The following is an 18,748-nucleotide window of genomic DNA, read 5'->3' as shown; positions in this document are numbered from 1 at the left end:
TATTGTTTATTTGTGTGTTTCTCTGTCCTGTATGTTCTTCCATTTATTTGTATTGTAGTCCTGTTATGTAATGTTGTCATTTTAGTGTTATGTTTAACATTGCCATTAAAGCGGGAGGTTTGGCTAGCCACAAAACCAGGTTCATCCTACCATTTTTTCTTAAAATGTCCTGTACCAAGTCAGGAAAATGGCTATTGTTATCTTATAATCGTTTCTGTGTGTGTTGCATTTTAGTGTTTCTGTTGTGTCTTTGTTCTCCTCTTATATTTGATGTGTTTCCCTCAGTTTTAGTTTGTAACCCGGATTTGTTTTTTCTCAATCGATTCATGAATTTCGAACAGCGGTATACTACTGTCGCCTTTATGTACGCCATCTGTTTGTTTGATCCAGTTCCAGTGAAAGGTGATATTGAACTTTATGAGATGTTAAGGAAGTACTTTTGAGAATTTATTTTTTGTTACCTGCAGGATTTTGTGTTTTTCTTTTTGTTGTAATATATAATTTCACAATCTGCGTGATTGTAAACGAATATGGTTACCGATAGACGGTTTTAACTCTGAAATATTTCTGTTTCCAATATGTATGTTAAGTGTTAAGTGGATATTATAAGTTACAATAGAACACACCCGCGACACCTTGGGTCCGTGACTGAATTAAAGTACCTACGCCTTATTTTCAGCCTGATTTTAAATATTCGTATTGTCATTTGATAAAGTCATGCTGATTATAAGGTGCACAATTTTCTCTGCTTTCAAAATCTTTCTGTTTTTTTTTCGTCCTGATTTTCTTACAACAAACGGAAACTACTTTTTTTGGTCAATGATTGAATTTAGTAGTGTCAATACTTATTTAAGGACGAAGTTCAGGTGTGATTATGACCCATGTATATATTAAATCCCAAATACACCGTTTGGTGGTGCGCCTGGCAGACGCGGAAAGTACAGATTAGGTAACAGGTAACATGTGACATGTATACTATTTGTATCGGTTTCGGATTTCAAAGAATTCAACTTTATATTTAACTAATATAGGACAAAGGTGTTGTTTATACATTACACCATTCCAGACTATGTTGTTTTCCACATAATTAATATTGCCAATAAGTAACAAGTTCTGGGTCGTTTGATTCGTCAGTTTTACGTCATGCCGGCTAAAAATTGGACCTCGTTATCTAAGTAGTATAAATGGTTTGCTACTGACCCCATACGGATCAGTAGAAGGTGATAAATCCATAGGGACTCAGTAGTGAACCGTATAACAAATTTATCGCCAACGGGACTTTTCCTGCCAGGTTTTGTATAAAAATAGACAATGAAATACAATAACACTAATAGATAACGTCAGCATAAATAACAGACGTGAAGTCACAACACACTTTTGAAATCTGCTGATTCCATTTGAATGCATTGGGGGTCACAACGTCACTAACCTTCCGGATCGGTGCGATAAAAATTTTAAGTCACCTTTAACGATTAGAAAACCCCATACCTTGTAGTCCGCAATAAAAGGCCCGACATAAAAAATGTGTTACAATTCAAACGAAGGAAGCTATTAACGGCATAATTTATAACATTCAACGAAATCAACTAGTATGACAGACATTAACCAACAACAACAACTTCATAACAGGCTCCTCACTTGGGACTACACATACATACTGTGGCCGAGTAAATATAAACATAAAGATATGTGGTATTATTGCCAATGAGACATCTATCCACCAGAGTTCAAATGAAGTGAGTGTAACAACTTTAGGCAACCGTAAGGCCTTCAACAATGAGTAAAACTCATACAGTATCGTCGGCTATCAAAGAACCCGACATAAAAATATGAAATAATTAAAATGAGAAAACTAGCTGCCTAATTTATAACAAAACAATATACGAAAAACAAATATAACAGACATGCACTAACGACAACCACTACAAGCTCCTTACATAGGACAGGCACATAAAGAATGTTGCCGGGGTCAAACATGTTAGTGAGCGGTGAACCCTCCCCTAACCTGGGACAGTGGTGTAACAGCACAACATAAGAACTAACTGTAAAAACCAGTTGCAATTGGCTTAACTCAAAGGCTCAGTACGACGCACAAAAACAACTAAGAAAAACAATTGACACAAAGCACAGAAATCAGAGTACTCGAAGTTACTGGAAACATGTTCAACATGTTCAAAGCCAATTACAACTTCGAAATAAATGATGTTCTCCTAGACAAAATTATCAATCAGTACACAGCCAATGAACTTAGTGTAAAGAGGTCATAAACAGTGTGAGAAATGCATGACCTTGTTTTCAATTGTATATTGTATGAAAAAGAAATGATATTGAAATCGAAAACGGCAATTCTAACTTTTCTAACTTACGTTCGATCCATTTGCAATTTATTATTTTGATAAAAAATTATGGTAAAACTATAAATTAAATTAAAACCATTAATCTATCAGAAGTGTCCTTGTCTGCTGTTACCAATACAGATTTTATTTATTTCATCTCTTACTTATACAAATGAATATTAGTATTTTTTTCTCATATTTTCCATGCATAAAACATGTAAGATATCAATAAGTGGTATTAAGTTGCATCTTTAGCCTATATTTCTCCAAGTATATGCAACTCTATCAGAATCCTTTACAAGTCCGATCGAATATGCTGTCGATCCATATATGATACTCGTAATACGTATATAACTTGTTATATCCTGCAATCGACCTTACTACTATACAATAACAGGTGTACTGATATCACGAAGCGATAAATGTGTACTGTACGATTACAGTCTGGTATCCTGCTTCTGTTGCGAGCGAACGGCTATGTTCAAATTACTGTTTACATGACAGTTCAATTCGGGGTCCGCATTGCGGTCCGCTTTTAAGTCATGTCGAGTTCATTCAAAAACTAATGTGAGGAATGAGATGCGGAAAAAAAACTCTCAATGTTAAATTGCAGGATAAAAACAATATTCGTAGTGTAGGAAAATATAAATTTTATTTGTACTCGTTACGAAACAGGAGAATAGCTCGGCCAGCTTCGCTCTTTTAATTTTTTTAAAGCTCGTGAAATAAATTTGATATTTTCCTACACTGTACGGATTTTGTATACAGTCATATATATATGGTCATAATTGACTCTTCAAAGTTCCAATGTTTAGTTGTGTAGAAGTCGAATTATACTTCCTGAAAATGAAAACATGTCCTCATTATATTAAGATCTATTAATCAATAATTTAATTTTGTATGTAACAAGTCTTCTGATCGGCTGAAAGTTTTTTGTCTATCAGCTCATAAACATAGTTTTGTCATGTGACCGTGACGTCAACAACGTTTTTTTTTTCATGATTTCCTCCTTAAAATGGAATTTAGCATTAAATTATAAGGAATGATTGTAATATTTTTTCTGTCTATTCCAAATAACCTAAAAAATGTGGTGCACACTTTTAAATAAATCGCTACGCGGGTTATTCAGCGTGCACCACATTTATTATGCTATTACTTCATAGACAAAAAAATAATTACAGTCATTCCTTAATTGATGTAAAATTCAAAACTAGTAGTTGGAATAGAAAGACGTATTTTAAAAACTGACAAACTTCATATAGTGTTGCTTAATTAATGCTGCATATTGTTTTTCTTAAATTGTATAACATTTCACAGCGGTATAACATGTTACTTTAATTATTCTTCCCTTAGTTTATTAATTTTGTATTTACATTGTATCATAGATCACTGGTGTTGATATGTCTTTTGATTGAGTTAAGCCATTTCAATTGATATTTTATAGTGTGTCTTTCTATGTTGTGAAGGGGCCTCGGTGGCCGAGTGGTCTAAGTAGTTACTACTGTAATCACTAGCCAGTCAACACTGAGGTTGTGAGTTCGAACCCCGCTCGTGCGGGTGCACTCGACTCCAATCTTAATTGACTAGGATTGTCAGTTTTCCTATCGAAGGTCGGTGGTTTTCTCCGGGCGCTCCGGCTTCCTCCACCAATAAAAACTGGCCGCCACGAAATAGCCCAAAAGCGGTGCTTAAAAGTGGCGTTAAAACACCAAAAATCAAAAATCAAATCTATGTTGTGATGTTACACTATTGTTTCAGATAAGGGTGAAGGTTTGGTACCATTAAAACGTTTAAACCCGCTGCAATTGTTTGCACCTGTCCTAAGTCAGGAATCTGATGTTCAGTAATTGTCGTTTGTTGATATTGTTCATAAGTGATTATCGTTTCTCGTTTTATATATAGATTAGACCGTTGGTTTCCCCGTTTGAATGGTTTTACACTAGTAATTTTTGGAGCCCGTTATAGCTTGCTGTTCGGTGTGAGCCAAGACTCCGTGTTGAACACCGCACTTTGACCTATAATGGTTTATTTTTATAAATTTTGACTTGGATGGAGAGTTGTCTCATTGGCACTCATACCACATCTTCCTATATCTATTTGTTTACGTAAATTTTTGCGTATCGAAGATTTGGTCGTGAATATCTGCATGTAAAAATCAAATAAAAACACTTCGTTTAATCTCTTAATCCTTGGTTAGCTATACCATTAAATGAAAACACACCCGAGTTTTAAAGGCCTAGCTTCTCGACAGTTATGTAGGTTTTTGTGAGTAGATGTGTCCTTGTGTATATTTCAGCCTTGTCAAATAACTTATTTGTTGAACTTCACTTTAAAACGTAACACGTGACCCTAAACAGTGTAAAGACAAATGCCGTTCGATCAAAATCGTATCGAACGTTTTAATAAACCTGAGGTTTTATTTTGTTGCTCGCATTCAGAATAATTTTCATTTTTATTCAACGTACATGCTTATGTAATAGTTAATGCAAGAATATGTGAATGTGTGGTGTTTTTTTTTTTCTTTTCTTTCTTTTATACCTGATCGTTATTCCTGCTTTACCAAGCATATATTGTGACGCCTTAGCCTCGTCTTTATGTCTGTTTTTATCATCATAGTAAATCACGTGCTTAATCCCAGACTGTATGATGATTTTTGCACAGTTATTACAGGGATACAGTGTTACGTACATCTTACATCCCCGGATGTCTGCAGATATCTTGTTTACAATGGCGTTCATCTCCGCATGACACACTGTATGCAGAAAAAAAATTCTTGATTATGTTGGTTATACCATAATAATAAAATTTGACCAATGACGTACAGGACACAAAAATCGGCCCAACATGCAGGCAAATTGCTGATTTAATAATTTTTTTTTATTCTTTGGCAAATCATTTGCTTTCTTAAATAAATCTCTAAAAATGTATTGATGTTTCGCATTTCAATTCCATGGTCATGTTATGCGGGAAAGAGGGAAAGGGCTCTAAGAGTTTTAGCTGTCAAATCTTATATATATTCTAAATGTGAAGTTTAATCAAATATGAAGAATTTCACATCAAATACTTATATATTAAAAGCTACATAACATTATAGACACTCTAATTATATCTTTTTATACAAAAACTTTTATAGAAGAATTAGTTATTTTCTACAATTACATGGAAGATTCACTTAGTTTTATGTGAAATATCAAAATTTATTTCTTTAAATATTTTACCTCAATTTACCACCAATATAGTCACATGAATAAACCTACATTAACATTAAAATTATGTTTTACTTTTCCCTCACTGTACATGTACATATAAATAGTTAATCTCATCACAATACTTTCGTTAACCAGATATCTAATGTATTTGTAGTGTACAGAAAGCTTTATATTTTTACTTCTAGGATTTTTCCTCACCATATAATTTTTTAGTTTTAAGAATGTCTTTTGAATTTTTTCCCCATGGCATATCGTCATCACTGCATCCATTAGGCATACCATTATAGCCTATACCAACAATTCTATTGTCTGTATTAACAATACAAGCACCAACCTGAAATAAATACAAGTATAAAACACCATGCCATTATAGCCTATACCATCAATTATATTGTGTGTATTAACAATACAAGCACCAACCTGAAATAAACTACAAGTATAAAACACCATGCTCTGGTATGTCGTGTGTAAGATATAGTCGAAGAAAAGAAAGACTGGAATGCACCTAATTTCAAATGATCTAACAATGCCATACCATTTATTTTGAAATATTTTCTTTTTTTTTAACAACAAAAACTCTTCTTTATACTTCTGATTGCCTGTTACTACTTCACTGTACAAGCTCCAATGACGTATTCCTGTGAAATGCTTTCTGAGTATCCAGCAAAATACTCAGAATATAATAAAATATAAACATTTTTTTTCTATTAAATCTATAATAAATGTATTTTGAAATATTTTCAGAACGACTATAAATACTTGAATAGTGGTAAATTTGTATTTCTACAATTGGTTTGTTTTCAATATCTGGATTTTGGTCTTAGTCTTTATAACTGTGGAAAATTGTGCAAATAGGACTAATTAAGTAATTTATGTCTTCTTTACTGTTAATCATGCAGAAATATACAGTTGATTAAATTTGTTGATTGATATGTCGTTTGCCTAACGTCCAGTGGCAAACATTTCATGCATATTGAGGACGAGAACAAATTAAATTTAAATTGTGGTTTAACATCTATGTCGTCCGTCTGCTAAGTACCGAACGTGACCTATTCCCGAATATGACTGTTTTGCCGAGTGTGAATTTGCATTGCTATACGACGTCTCTCGGTATTTTATACATCCAACATTCATGAATTTATGATGTTTCTGTTGTGGTTTCGGTTAGATAATGTGTTATGTCTTATCGTTTGTATTCCAAATAATTATAAAATAGCCTTTCAATACCGTCTTTATCATGATAATTGTTTGGACTAGTATTGTGAAAATAATTGTATGAATTTCAAGATTATATATCCGTTACAAAAATACGTCACTGTTTGTGATGTCCTGTGCTGTCTGTCGTTAATGGAAGATGTTTGTTGTATCGAGTATTATATTATTTATTTGTGCATTTCTCTGTGATGAGTGTTCTTGTGTGTGTTGTGCTGTATTTCTGTCACGTAGTGTTGTCATTTTAGCAATAGTTTTTTAACATTACCATATAAGCGGGAGGTTTGGCTAGCCATAAAACCAGGTTCAACCCACCATTTTTTTCTTAAAATGTCCTGTACCAAGTCAGGAATATGGCAGTTGTTATCAAATAGTTCGTTTCTATGTATGTTGGCGTTTGTTTTTGTTACACTTCAGTGTTTCTGTTGTTCCTTTGTTTTCCTCTAATAGTCGATGTGTTTCCCTCGGTTTTAGTTTGTAACGCGGATATGTTTTCTCTCAATCGATTTATGACTTTTGAACAGCGGTATACTACTGTTGCCCTTATTCATTCTCTCTCTACACAAAGCATCGGATTTAACGTCCTCATTCTGATCGAACGTGGCTGCGAATTTATACATCCGACACAGGCAAATGGACGACCCATTTTGGTAAGTATTTCATTGCCGATCAGGAGAACACCAAGGGATGACATAATTTCTATATTACACATAGTCAACACTTGATATCTGATTAAATTAAATCCCACAAACCATTCAAAATTCAAAAGGATCACATATAGTTCATATCAATAGTTTTTGTAAGATACAAATCCCTCATTCTAAAAACAAAAAATATCAAGATAGTACGACTATTTCTTTTTAGCGAAACCTGGGCATGTGAGCTTATCTAGTTTGAATCAGGTCCATGATTATCTAATCGCAGTCAGAAGTCTTTTGCATGTCCCTTTTGCTAAATCTCAACCTGTTCCTCTTAACCTTAACAGAACTTAATCATAATGTAATTCAGTGGTTGTCGTTGTTGGCTGTCCATCATTTTTATTACATCGCGATGACCTTGAGGTCATCCCGATGTATTGCTATCGCCTAGATTTCCATTATGTAAATTAGTTTTGGGTTTGTAACCGATCTATAAACATGATAAATATGCGCACATAAACGAATGCAAAATAACATTCCTTATCGTTTGATATAAATACATCTCTTCAATGAATACTGATAAAAATATTTTTGTTTACAACATAAATTAATAATATGAAAATGTTTTGTAGTTAGATATATATATATATAAGTAAAAAATCATTGATAATATCAATGCACCCGTACCGAAAAATTGTGTTAAAGCATGCGGAAGAATATCTCAAAGAACGTTTTGAAGGACCGGTAACTCTGTAATTGTTTTTGCGGGAAAATATGAATGCCTACTCGTATCCAATCTTAGAAAAATCGAATTTTTACAGAAAAGTGTCCACCATGCACTTGCATTGCACTATTATTAGAATAGTAGAATAGAATGATATACAAATGGATGCAAATCATATATGTATGTAACTGTTATTTTAATATAATATATAACAACAAATCAGTGTATACTGATTTGTATCACTACAATATAATACATGTAGTTATTACGGTGAAGATGAATTTCCTGTCATTTATTCATCATCCACGCACGAACTTGTCTCAGAAAAAAATATATCTCTGTACATTAACCTCAGTTTCAGGTAAAGAGATATGTTGTTTTTTTTTCTGAGACAAGTGCTTTTGACCATCCTCAAGAACTTGTGGTCATCCGATGTTCAGTACTTCAGTACTTTGATTTGTTTTTGTGGCTTTTTATAGTGTTATGTACAAAAAAAAACAGACCGTTGGAGTTCTCGTTTGTACGTTTTTCCTTTTTGTCATGTCGGGGCCTTTTATAGCGTTCTTTACGGTATGGGATTTGTTCGTTGTTGAAGGCCATACGGCAACATATAGTTGCTTAAGATCTACGTCATTTGGTCTCATGTGGATAGTTATCTCATAGGCAATAATACGTCATCTTCTTTTTTTTTGCATTGGTTTTACGGGGGTACAGAACACCTCAGGGAGTTAACTCTTTAAAAATCAGCTAAACGTTTTAATCACATGCTATTAGTAAAGAGAGATCAAGCTTCTCAATGATCAAAACTAGTGTTTGTCAAACTGCTACATATCTAATGAAATTATTCCTATAAATTGTGTGGTTCAAATTTCATGAAATTTTTATATTTTTGTCAACATGTCAGAGTAAATAGTTTGTCAAAATTTTATGAAAATTAAACAAGCCAAATCTATTTTAGTCAAAGTGTTGGGTACCCACTTAAGGGTAATATGATGCTGGATAAATTTCAGATACCAACCTGCGTTACAGGATCTTTGCTTCTTTCTGCTGAAACCAAGGCAACTGCCATAAAATACTGGTCCCATGTTAGATATCGCTGTCTTTTTCTATTGCTATCTAAAATAAAGTGTGGGTGCTAATATATTCTACAATATGCCTACTTCGTGTTGATAAATAACATAAATATAAAATAGATGAGGGGTATTCATCAATCAGAAAGCAACCCAACAAAACATAAACCAAAGCATCTAGAGGTCCACACAAAGGTTTTGACCATTATAATGAAGTGGTTTATTCAATATTGTACACTCTAAATCTGAAAGTAAACATAAGCATGCATGATTAGGAGATGTGGTATGATTGCCATTGAGGCAACTATCCACCAGAGACGAAAGAGCGAGAATGTAAACAACTATGAAGGGCACTGGACGACCTTCAACAATGAACATAGCCCATACCATTTAGTAAACTTTAAAAAATTGAAAATGTATTTGTAAAGAGACTATTAAGAATCTGAAATCCATCGTTATTCACTGAAGAGCAACCAAAAATAGTAAGTTATTGCAAATACAACCACTGACGAGGTTCCCGATTGGGAACAGATACATGAACATATAACTTGTGCTTAACATAAAGTTACTTTTTAATTTGATCTCCAGTCGAAGTAAGTGAAGCATTGAGTGTATTTAAGGTATTTATGAACTTTATGAGGAGATGCAATAAATTATATTTTCAATCGAGCGAATAACTTTCTGATATTTTGCTAACACATACTTCCTCTGAGATTTTCATATTTGTTATTTTCAATTCCTATCACTCCCTATTTAATTAACTATAACTATTTTATTCAATTTAGAATTTTATCATCTATTATTGTTTTCTGCTTAACATTACCTCAACAATCCATTGTTTTGACATTATTGCCTTTATCTTCAAATATAAATAATTCTAACGAAAAAGTACAGTAGAACCTTTCTTAGGTAAGATGATCGAATTGTTTTATATTTATTTTTTCGGTCTTCTTTACAATAAAATTAGAGGACAAAAATGTGATACGTCTCGTATCGCCGTATAGTCACAATGCAAATATCTTTTGGTATCGGTTCTGACTCGTTGAACTATAATGCGATAAAACAAGCATGTACGCGTTACCGAGCTAAGCATATCCCCACTCGTTCGACATGTGCACACACTCACACCTCATCGCTGTTGAATTGCTGACAATATATATAAAGTCCTTCCGTTCAGTAGTATAAAAGAACATGTGTGACGAAAATTTTAAGTTCATTCCGTATATTAAAAAAATCACGGTATCGGCGCGCAAACAGGAAGTAGATGGCTGACATATCCAAAAATTTCTCACACGTTCCAACTCATGACTGTCAGGCTGCTGACTAAATACGAAATCATTCGGTAAAGCAGTTTAAGAAAAGTGCGACAAACATATTTGTTTGATAAACGGACGGACAGGGTGATTGTAATATACAGGCCCTACTTCTAGAGTTTACAATGTCGTTCAATGATAGAAAAAATGATTTCATTGATTGAATATTAGTTGCTTAACGTCCAGCGGCAAATAATGCATGCATGTTTAGGACGAGAACACATTAATAATACATACAATAGGTAGGTTCTGTATAGAGGTCGTACAGGATAAAGGTCGGGGAAATTTTGACTGCCACTGTAAAATGAGGGAATATTGAATAGGGACAGAAATTTTGCCTTGCAACAAGGACATCTATGGACCCTTCAAAAAGAGTTGTTGCAATGGTTCTTTACGTGCAGAGAGCGTGACACTCTCTCTACACGAGGCATCGGATTTTACGTCCCCATTCTGACCGGACGTGGCTGCGTACTTGTAAATTCCGCACAACCAAACGAACACCCCTAGTTTTGCAAGAGTTTATTTGCAGGTCGGAAGAAGACCTAGAGTGGCCATATTTCTTTTCCCCAGTCGCCCTTGGGGTGGAAAATTGATGAAATGTATATATTGAACTTTGAATATAAAGAGATATCAATATTCTGTTAACAATATGTATTTATCTTATCATCCTACTGATGATTGATTGATTGTTGTTTTCTTAACGTCAAATGGCAAATATTTCATGCATATTCAGGACGATAAACCAATTAACTGTTAATACAAAAGGTCTGTTTTGAAAAATGGGTCGACCAGGATTAACGTGGGTGGGTAAAATGTCGTCTACCACTGGCAAGACTGGAAAATGAGGTAAACTTCGATAGAGACAGAAATTATGCCTTTCAACAGGCCAACAACGAACTCCTCAAAGATTGTTGTAAGCGTTGGTTTTTTAACTGCAGAGAGTGTGGCACTCATTCCACACGAGGACGTTACTGCGTATTTATAGATCCCCAAAGCCATATGAACGTCCTGTTTTAGCAAGACTTTAACTGTCACACGGAAGAAGTCCAACGGATGACTATATTTTTATACCCCGTCAACCCCTGGAGTTTCGGTTCCTGACGGTGAGAAATGATAATGGCTTTGTGAACAAAGTTAACCCGGTAAATATTATAGTGTGGGCTCTGTTTTAAATATTGAGCATACGTGAAATGAAATGGTCCAAATGTGCAAATGATATATGTAATTAAATATTTGACACATTATAGGTATTCTGACACAGAATAAATGTAGTCAAAGAACTTGCAATTGGTTATATGATTTGAATTTATATTCAATTGAAGATTTCTTGCTGTTGTGCAATACACTGTGCTGTTGCGCAGTACTTAGTAAATCTGTTTTCAGACTATATAGAAAGAACTAGCAAAATAAATTGTGACCCCCTATTTTTATTTTTGAAAATTGATAATTTGTTAAATCTTGGAGAAAAAAAATTTACACCCCTAAAAGAAATAACGGAAAATTGATAATTTTGTTAAACCTTAAGGAAAAAAAAATTCCATTTGTGTTATTGAATCTTTTGCTTAAATTTCATAGAGATCCATACACTTAAACTAAAGTTATTGTCCGGAAACCAAATGTCTTCGGACGACGACGACGTGATGGCAATATACGAACACAATTTTTTTGCGGTCGTATAAAAACAGTCAATAACATATACAGTTAACAGCACATATATTTTCAGTTAACAAATGTTCAAAAAAGCATAAAACACCTTAACAGAAAAGATCTTACCCATCCCCCTTTTATTATTAAATATTTGAGATGATTAATCATGTTAATCAAATCGCGTTTTTTTTCCTTATCAATTTATATACAGAACTACACGTATTGTACGATGTATACAGCCAATAAATTATACAATTGAGTAATTGGTACTTATCAGATACTATTATCAAATATATACCATGTGACGTGATGACCTCATGTGAACCGTTACTTCAAAATTATAATATAGAGTCCCTGTTTTGTCAGTGTAATGTAGATTATTGATTCCACATTATTTTTAGACGACAGTAAGTAAATATACATTTTGTTTATACTTTTTTCGCTTAATTACCTCATAAACTTTAATTATAATTTAATGATAAATCGGAACAATATTGATGTCACTTTCGTTTTTGTAAACAATGTTGTAAAAATAGAAATAAATACGCACATACCTGTATCCATTGCCTGCTGATCGCAAGATCAATTTGTTTCTTACATTTATTGATCAAAAATTGTATACACAACCGCAATGAAATAAACGTGTGTAAACAAGAATTGTTGTAAACGGTAAATACGATAAATACACAAAATGCACGAATGACATGCTCAACAGGATCTGAAAAGAATATTTTTGTTAACATGGTTAATGTATTCAACTAAAACATTTAAACTCATTCATATAAAACATCCGTAAGGCAATATATTATTATGATCTTGGAATAACAAAGTTTTCGTGGTAACATGAAATTTGCGTGTTGGAAAAAATGAATTTAATTTGTTTACGTATACATAGATAATTTCAGTAATCATGATAATATTTAACTCAAATTATGACGTTAAAAAAATTGTTCCAAATTAACCTCTTTTTATTGGACTCTAAACAATATATATAATCTATAAATGTTTTTCTTAATAATTGTGTTTAATAATTTAAACATGTTGAATGTAAAAATGTTGAAGTAAATATTAAAGTGCTATTGGGAGCTAATTTCTAAGGTATGTAAAACACGCAAATTATTATACGACCGCAAAAAGTTTTGCGGTCGTATATTGGTATCACGTCGTGTCGTCGTCGTCGTCTGCGTCGTCCGAAGACATTTGGTTTCCGGACAATAACTTTAGTATATGTAAATAGAAATCTATGAAATTTAAACACAAGGTTTTTAACCACAAAAGGAAGGTTGGGATTGATTTTGGGGGTTATGGTCCTAACAGTTTAGGGATTATAAGGCCAGAAAGGGGTCTAAATAAACATTTTTCTAGTTTCCAGACAATAACTTGTGGAAAGGTGTATGGATCTCTCTGAAATTAGACCACAAGTTTCCATACCACAAAGGGATGGTTAGATTGGCTTTGGGGGGTTATGGCTCAAACCGTTTAGGAATAAGGGGCAAAAAAGGTGGAAAACAAGGGTTTCCGGGTAAATGGACAATTACTTCAAAGTACAATGTTATGTTTGGATTACCTCCCTTACACTGCTTTTAAATTATGTATAAAGAAATATTGTATTGTCTTGAATTGATTAGCTTTCAATTTATTTTTAGAAGTTACTATTAAAAATGCCGTTTAATGAATATTAATTTTAGCCATGATTATGTATGTCATTTTCTATTTTAAGACTTTTATGATGTATTTCAATGGGTAATTATGGTTGCAAACTCCATTGGAAATATGAATTGAGATAATGACCATATCTTGAGGGAAAGATTTTTTTTAAAGGGGAGGGGGGGGGGGGGGGGTAAAAAGAAATTGGGGGGGACAATTTTTTCTCATTTCAGATTTCAGAAATTAAAAGAAAATTTCTTCAAATATTTTTTTTTTTTTGCAAAAAAAGGGGGGTTGATTTTTTTTTTTTTTTTTTTTGGGGGGGGGGGGGGGGGGGGGGTCCAATTGCAACAACATAGTGTATTGCACTAAAGCAAAAAAATGAATATAAATTCAAATCATATAACCAAATCTAAGTTCTTTGACTACAGTTATTCTGTGTCAGAGACCTATTATGTGTCAAATATTTAATTACAATCCAATTTCAGACCTGTATCAAGCGCGAATATTGTGTCCATTTTTGCCCCAACTGTTCAGGGTTGGACCTCTGCGGTCGTATCCAGTTGCGCTCGGCAAAGCATTTTGTTTTGATATAATAGCATAATTTAACGTAACTGTTGTCTGATTTTTTAGGTTCTATTTTTTTTTTTTTTTTTTAAATCCTTCGGACGGTCAATACCGAACATAACATGTATATTTTCGAATTTTCGCAGCATTACACGTATTCTGACAATTCTTCGCATACTGCAAAGCATTTGTAAGTCTTTAAAAAATTTTCACTGTACAAAGCTATTTGATACAATACTATCAATTTAACAAAAATGATATGATTGATAGTTGAATGATTAAAGACCAGTATTGAATATTTCATGCACAACATGTACTTTGTCATACCCATGTACTTTGTCACCCATCATACATAAATGCGTCATTCTGACTCCCGAGCCAACCAGATCATTGCTCTTACTTTTGCATCCTCCATTCTTAGCCAAGAAACGGTAAATAGCAATTTGAAAGTCCAACATTGTATATGTGGAGATACGTACCAGAGGCAGATTTAAGGGGAGGCAGGGTGATCGCCCCTCCCTTATGGAGCTACTTTTATGGTTAAGACTTTTTACCTGTTCCACTTATCACTTTGCCTAGTTTGGGGGCCGTGCTCCCCTTTTTCCAAATCCTAAATCCGCATCTACGTACTGACGACCACCTACACTTAAGGCAAACACGCTACAACTCATCTTCCGAAACGATTGACAACCTTTAATTAATTGTTGTTATTTGCAATCCAGTGGTAAATAGTTCATGCTTATTCAATACGAGAACAAATTAACAATCATTTAACAGTTTATCCAATAGGTATGGTATGCAAAATGGATCGACGTAGAATAAGAGCTAGAATTTCTACTGCCACCCAAAAATTGGAGTATGTTCGATAGGCTAGCTTTTCAAAGTTTATTGCTATGATTTTGTAACATAAAGAGAGCTTGGCACTCCCTTTACGCCGAGGCATCGTATTTAACGTCCCCATTCCGTCCGGACGTGGTCGCATATTAATTCATCCCGAAGAAGTTCGAGGGATGAACTTATGTCTATACCCTAGTAACCCTTAAATTGGTATTTACCTTATTTTATTGTATACTATAATTATTGTTGTCTTATCTCTCGTTTGACATGCTATTCAAATCTGGATTTTTCAGTCAATATATATCACGGCTTTCCCTTCGTGCATGCGGGAACTGCCGACATTGGCTACATGTAGTACATGTAACAGCTGGCAAACCTTATCATCTATTGTTTGAAATCGAACTCATCGGTTTGGTGTTCTAAACGGGTCCGAATTAACATTGAAATTGTGGTATTTTACAGTGACGTGTATACCTTAAACGACTTCTTCAACACTCGACTACCTCAGCCTCTCGGCAATTAGAAGATGGTTTCCAAAATTCAAATTGATACATAGACTAGACATGACATATAAAATATGAAAATGTGGTCTTATGTGGCCTTCTATATACGGTATGGATTTTGCGCTCGCTGAAGCCTTACTTTGACCTACAGTTGCTTATACGCACGTCATTTGGGTTATGGTAGAAAGCAGATGCGGATCAAAGGTTTTGAAAAAAGGGGGGAACAGGGCCCCAAAAGTAAGCAACTTTTGGAGTGGGACATGTAAAAAGTCTATGTATTTATCATAATTTATATGTAGCTCCATAAGGGGAGCTGGGCACCCTGCCCCTCTAAATCCGCCTCTGGAAAGTTGTCTTACTGACGTTCATACCACATCTCTTTCATTGCAATTGTATAATTTTAGGAACTTCAATATATTTCAAAATGACTGAGAGTAGCTATTTGCTGAAATAACAATTAATTGAAAATATTCCATGTATATTCCGAAGCAGAACATATTATAGGTTAGAAACGGATCGGCTGGGATGAAGGAAATTTAGACTTCCACTGGGCAGAACATTTTGACTTGCAATAGGAATTTTACAGATACCACACTAAATTATTGCAAGGGATTATTTTGCGTAAGAGAACTTGACTACCCAAACACAAAGCATCAGATAAACATCTGTCAAATTAAACTTCCTCCCGCTGACTGAACGAGAATGTATATTTTCACCCCGATACAATTAAATGACCACTCCTTCCCCCATGTTTTTTACATTGGTCGATAAATACTTGATTAGTAGGGGAAAATTTGTAGATGTTTCCACAGTAAATCATAATCAAGTCCATGCATGCAAATCATTACAATTATTCCAAAGTTAATCCCGTACTTTTGACAAGTAAAATTTTACTGTAAATGATGCTGCTGATTTGTAGTATAACGTCCACTGGCAAGTATTACATGCATGCTTATCAGGACAAAAACATGTTAATATGAAATAGATATGGACGTCACTTTTCTATAGACCAAAACGCTTAGTTTGATTTTAACGTGCTAGTTCACAAGGTAACAGCCGACTACTATTTCTTCTGAAGGTCGCATGGTTAGCGCAGAAGCAGCTAATATCAATTTTCAAATCATTTGAACCACCATTGCATGGATCGAACCTATGACCTATCGCACTCGAGGCCGAGCACATCGAATTTAAATTTTGTGCATAATCTGAAAAAGTTAATTGTTTATGTTATTTCTTTTTTTCAGTTGATGAGAAGATGGATATTTAAACATTCAACGTACAGCAAATGTGCGACGTGTAGATAGGTATAAAAATGTCGTCACCACTCAAAAAGAGTGTAGAACTTTTTTATGACGTCGTGTCACCATATTCTTGGGTAGCTTTTGAAGTACTAGTTCGATACAAAACAATTTGGACAAGCATGAATCTTAAACTCAAACCAGTATTTCTCGGAGGTCTAATTCACGAATCTGGAAATAGATCACCGGTGTATGTTACAAATAAGGGGAAATATAATTTTAAAAAAGATATTCCACGATTAGCCAAGTATTACCAGATTCCTATAAAAATACCAAAGAATCCCTCCGTTGTTATGTTTGAGAAGACCTCCTTGTCAGCCATGAGGTTTCTAACCGCTATAAACACTGAACATCCAGAATACACAGAAAAACTGTCTAGAGAATTGTGGATGAGGGCGTGGAGTCGTGATGAAGGCATATTTGACAAAAATGACCTTATGACAGCCGCCAAAATGGCTGGCATTGATGATGTGATATCAGAAAGCGCCTTTGCCAGAGTTACAGATGACGCCATCAAAAAGACACTTAGAACAGTGACAACGGAAGCTTTGAATCATGGTGCATTTGGTGTGCCTACTATTGTGATATACATTAATAATAAACCGGAAATGGTATTCGGGTCTGACCGATTTCCAATACTTGCAACGTTGATAGAAGAAGAATGGAAAGGACCACAGAACCACACGTCAATTTTTACACTAGATGAAAATATAAATGTGTAACATTAAATTTACAATATTGTTGATGTATCCGCAGACTAATATATACAATAACCAGGCAGATTGGTTAGATATTTTATATTTAAAGAAATGAAATAATAAAAAAGCCGCAACGGACAATAAAAATATTGGGAAGGATCCTAGATTATTTAAAAAGCCATACAAGGTATTACTGGTTATTAATATGATTACGGCATTTACCACTATCTTCTTTTATTAACCTTGTCTATATAATGTATTAGGTTATGTAGCATATTGTGTAGCATATAAAGATTCTTTTTTCTTTTGTTTTGTTGGTTCTAGTTGTCATGCGCTGTCTTGCCAATATTATAAGGTCCCATGCTCTCGGTTTTGTCGGGGTAATTGTGTGTATCGTAGGGAAAGTGTGGGACATAAGATAAAATTGTTTGAACGAGTCTTTGCTTGTTTTTAAAAAGGCGCCGAAAAAAATCCTCGGGCAAAAATGAAGATTATATTATTTTTTCAATGAGTTTCTGTTGCTTTTGGTTGTTTCTCTTGCGTTTTATCGAGATACTCTTGTCGTGTTCTGAAACTGCAACATGCAAGACAAACAATTTATCACTTAATAATATAGTGTATGAGCACTCATTCTTACAACTAAATTTCAAAAAGAATAGTATGACTCCATTATATTTATTCAAATGAATTTTCAGTGGTATATTTATACGGTTTGTAAAGTTAAATTCATGTGTCAAGTTTGTTTTCTGAAGTTTTTGATTAGTGGAGCTTATTTTAAATATTAGATCTTCCATTGGTGACGTAAGTCGTGTTTGCTGTGTTCTTTACGTATCTGGTTTTTTTTTATGCGGTCGTATAATGTTATGACGTTGTCGGCGTCGTCGTCGTCCGAAGACATTTGGTTTCCAGAAAATTACTTGAGTATAAGTATATGGATCTCTATGAAATTGTATCCCAAGGTTACATACCACAAAAGGAAGTTTTGATTGATTTTAGGGTTTATTGTTCTACCTGTTTAGGAATAAGGAGACAAAAAAAAACTAGAACTT

The 18,748-nt window shown here is 34.0% G+C and overlaps 2 protein-coding genes across 3 annotated transcripts; one reads left to right on the top strand and one right to left on the bottom strand.

The window, feature by feature from the left end:
* Positions 1-2,289: 2,289 nt before the first annotated feature.
* Positions 2,290-12,907, bottom strand: LOC127703954 (deoxycytidylate deaminase-like). 2 transcript variants are annotated; one of them, XM_052207992.1, is made up of 5 exons: positions 12,700-12,907; positions 9,138-9,235; positions 5,744-5,879; positions 4,875-5,088; positions 2,290-3,176 (listed from the first exon to the last, which is right to left on the bottom strand). In XM_052207992.1, the coding sequence occupies exons 1-5, from the start codon at positions 12,890-12,892 to the stop codon at positions 3,119-3,121; spliced, it is 699 nt and encodes a 232-aa protein (XP_052063952.1). In that variant the 5' UTR covers positions 12,893-12,907; the 3' UTR covers positions 2,290-3,118. The 2 variants fall into 2 exon arrangements, with proteins under 2 accessions (XP_052063952.1, XP_052063953.1); XM_052207993.1 differs by having other exon boundaries at positions 12,704-12,846.
* On the top strand, positions 12,434-18,006 carry LOC127703953 (glutathione S-transferase kappa 1-like). The gene is made up of 2 exons (XM_052207990.1): positions 12,434-12,556; positions 16,948-18,006. The coding sequence occupies exon 2, from the start codon at positions 17,016-17,018 to the stop codon at positions 17,721-17,723; it is 708 nt and encodes a 235-aa protein (XP_052063950.1). The 5' UTR covers positions 12,434-12,556; positions 16,948-17,015; the 3' UTR covers positions 17,724-18,006.
* Positions 18,007-18,748: the final 742 nt, after the last annotated feature.

This window comes from Mytilus californianus, unplaced genomic scaffold, assembly GCF_021869535.1.
Source record: "Mytilus californianus isolate M0D057914Y unplaced genomic scaffold, xbMytCali1.0.p SCAF_57, whole genome shotgun sequence".
Taxonomy (NCBI): Eukaryota; Metazoa; Mollusca; class Bivalvia; order Mytilida; family Mytilidae; genus Mytilus; species Mytilus californianus.
The sequence above is the reverse complement of the archived record's forward strand: the minus strand, read 5'-3'. Positions and strand labels throughout refer to the sequence as shown.

Coding starts and splice junctions, on each gene's coding strand:
- LOC127703954 (XM_052207992.1), bottom strand. CDS start 12,892: ATGTTAACAAAAATATTCTTTTCAGATCCTGTTGAGCATGTCATTCGT. Junction 9,236..12,699: donor CAGGCAATGGATACAGGTAT/GTGCGTATTTAT, acceptor ACTTTATTTTAG/ATAGCAATAGAAAAAGACAG. Junction 5,089..5,743: donor TAAAACTAAAAAATTATATG/GTGAGGAAAAAT, acceptor TTCTGCATACAG/TGTGTCATGCGGAGATGAAC.
- LOC127703953 (XM_052207990.1), top strand. CDS start 17,016: ATGTCGTCACCACTCAAAAAGAGTGTAGAACTTTTTTATGACGTCGTG.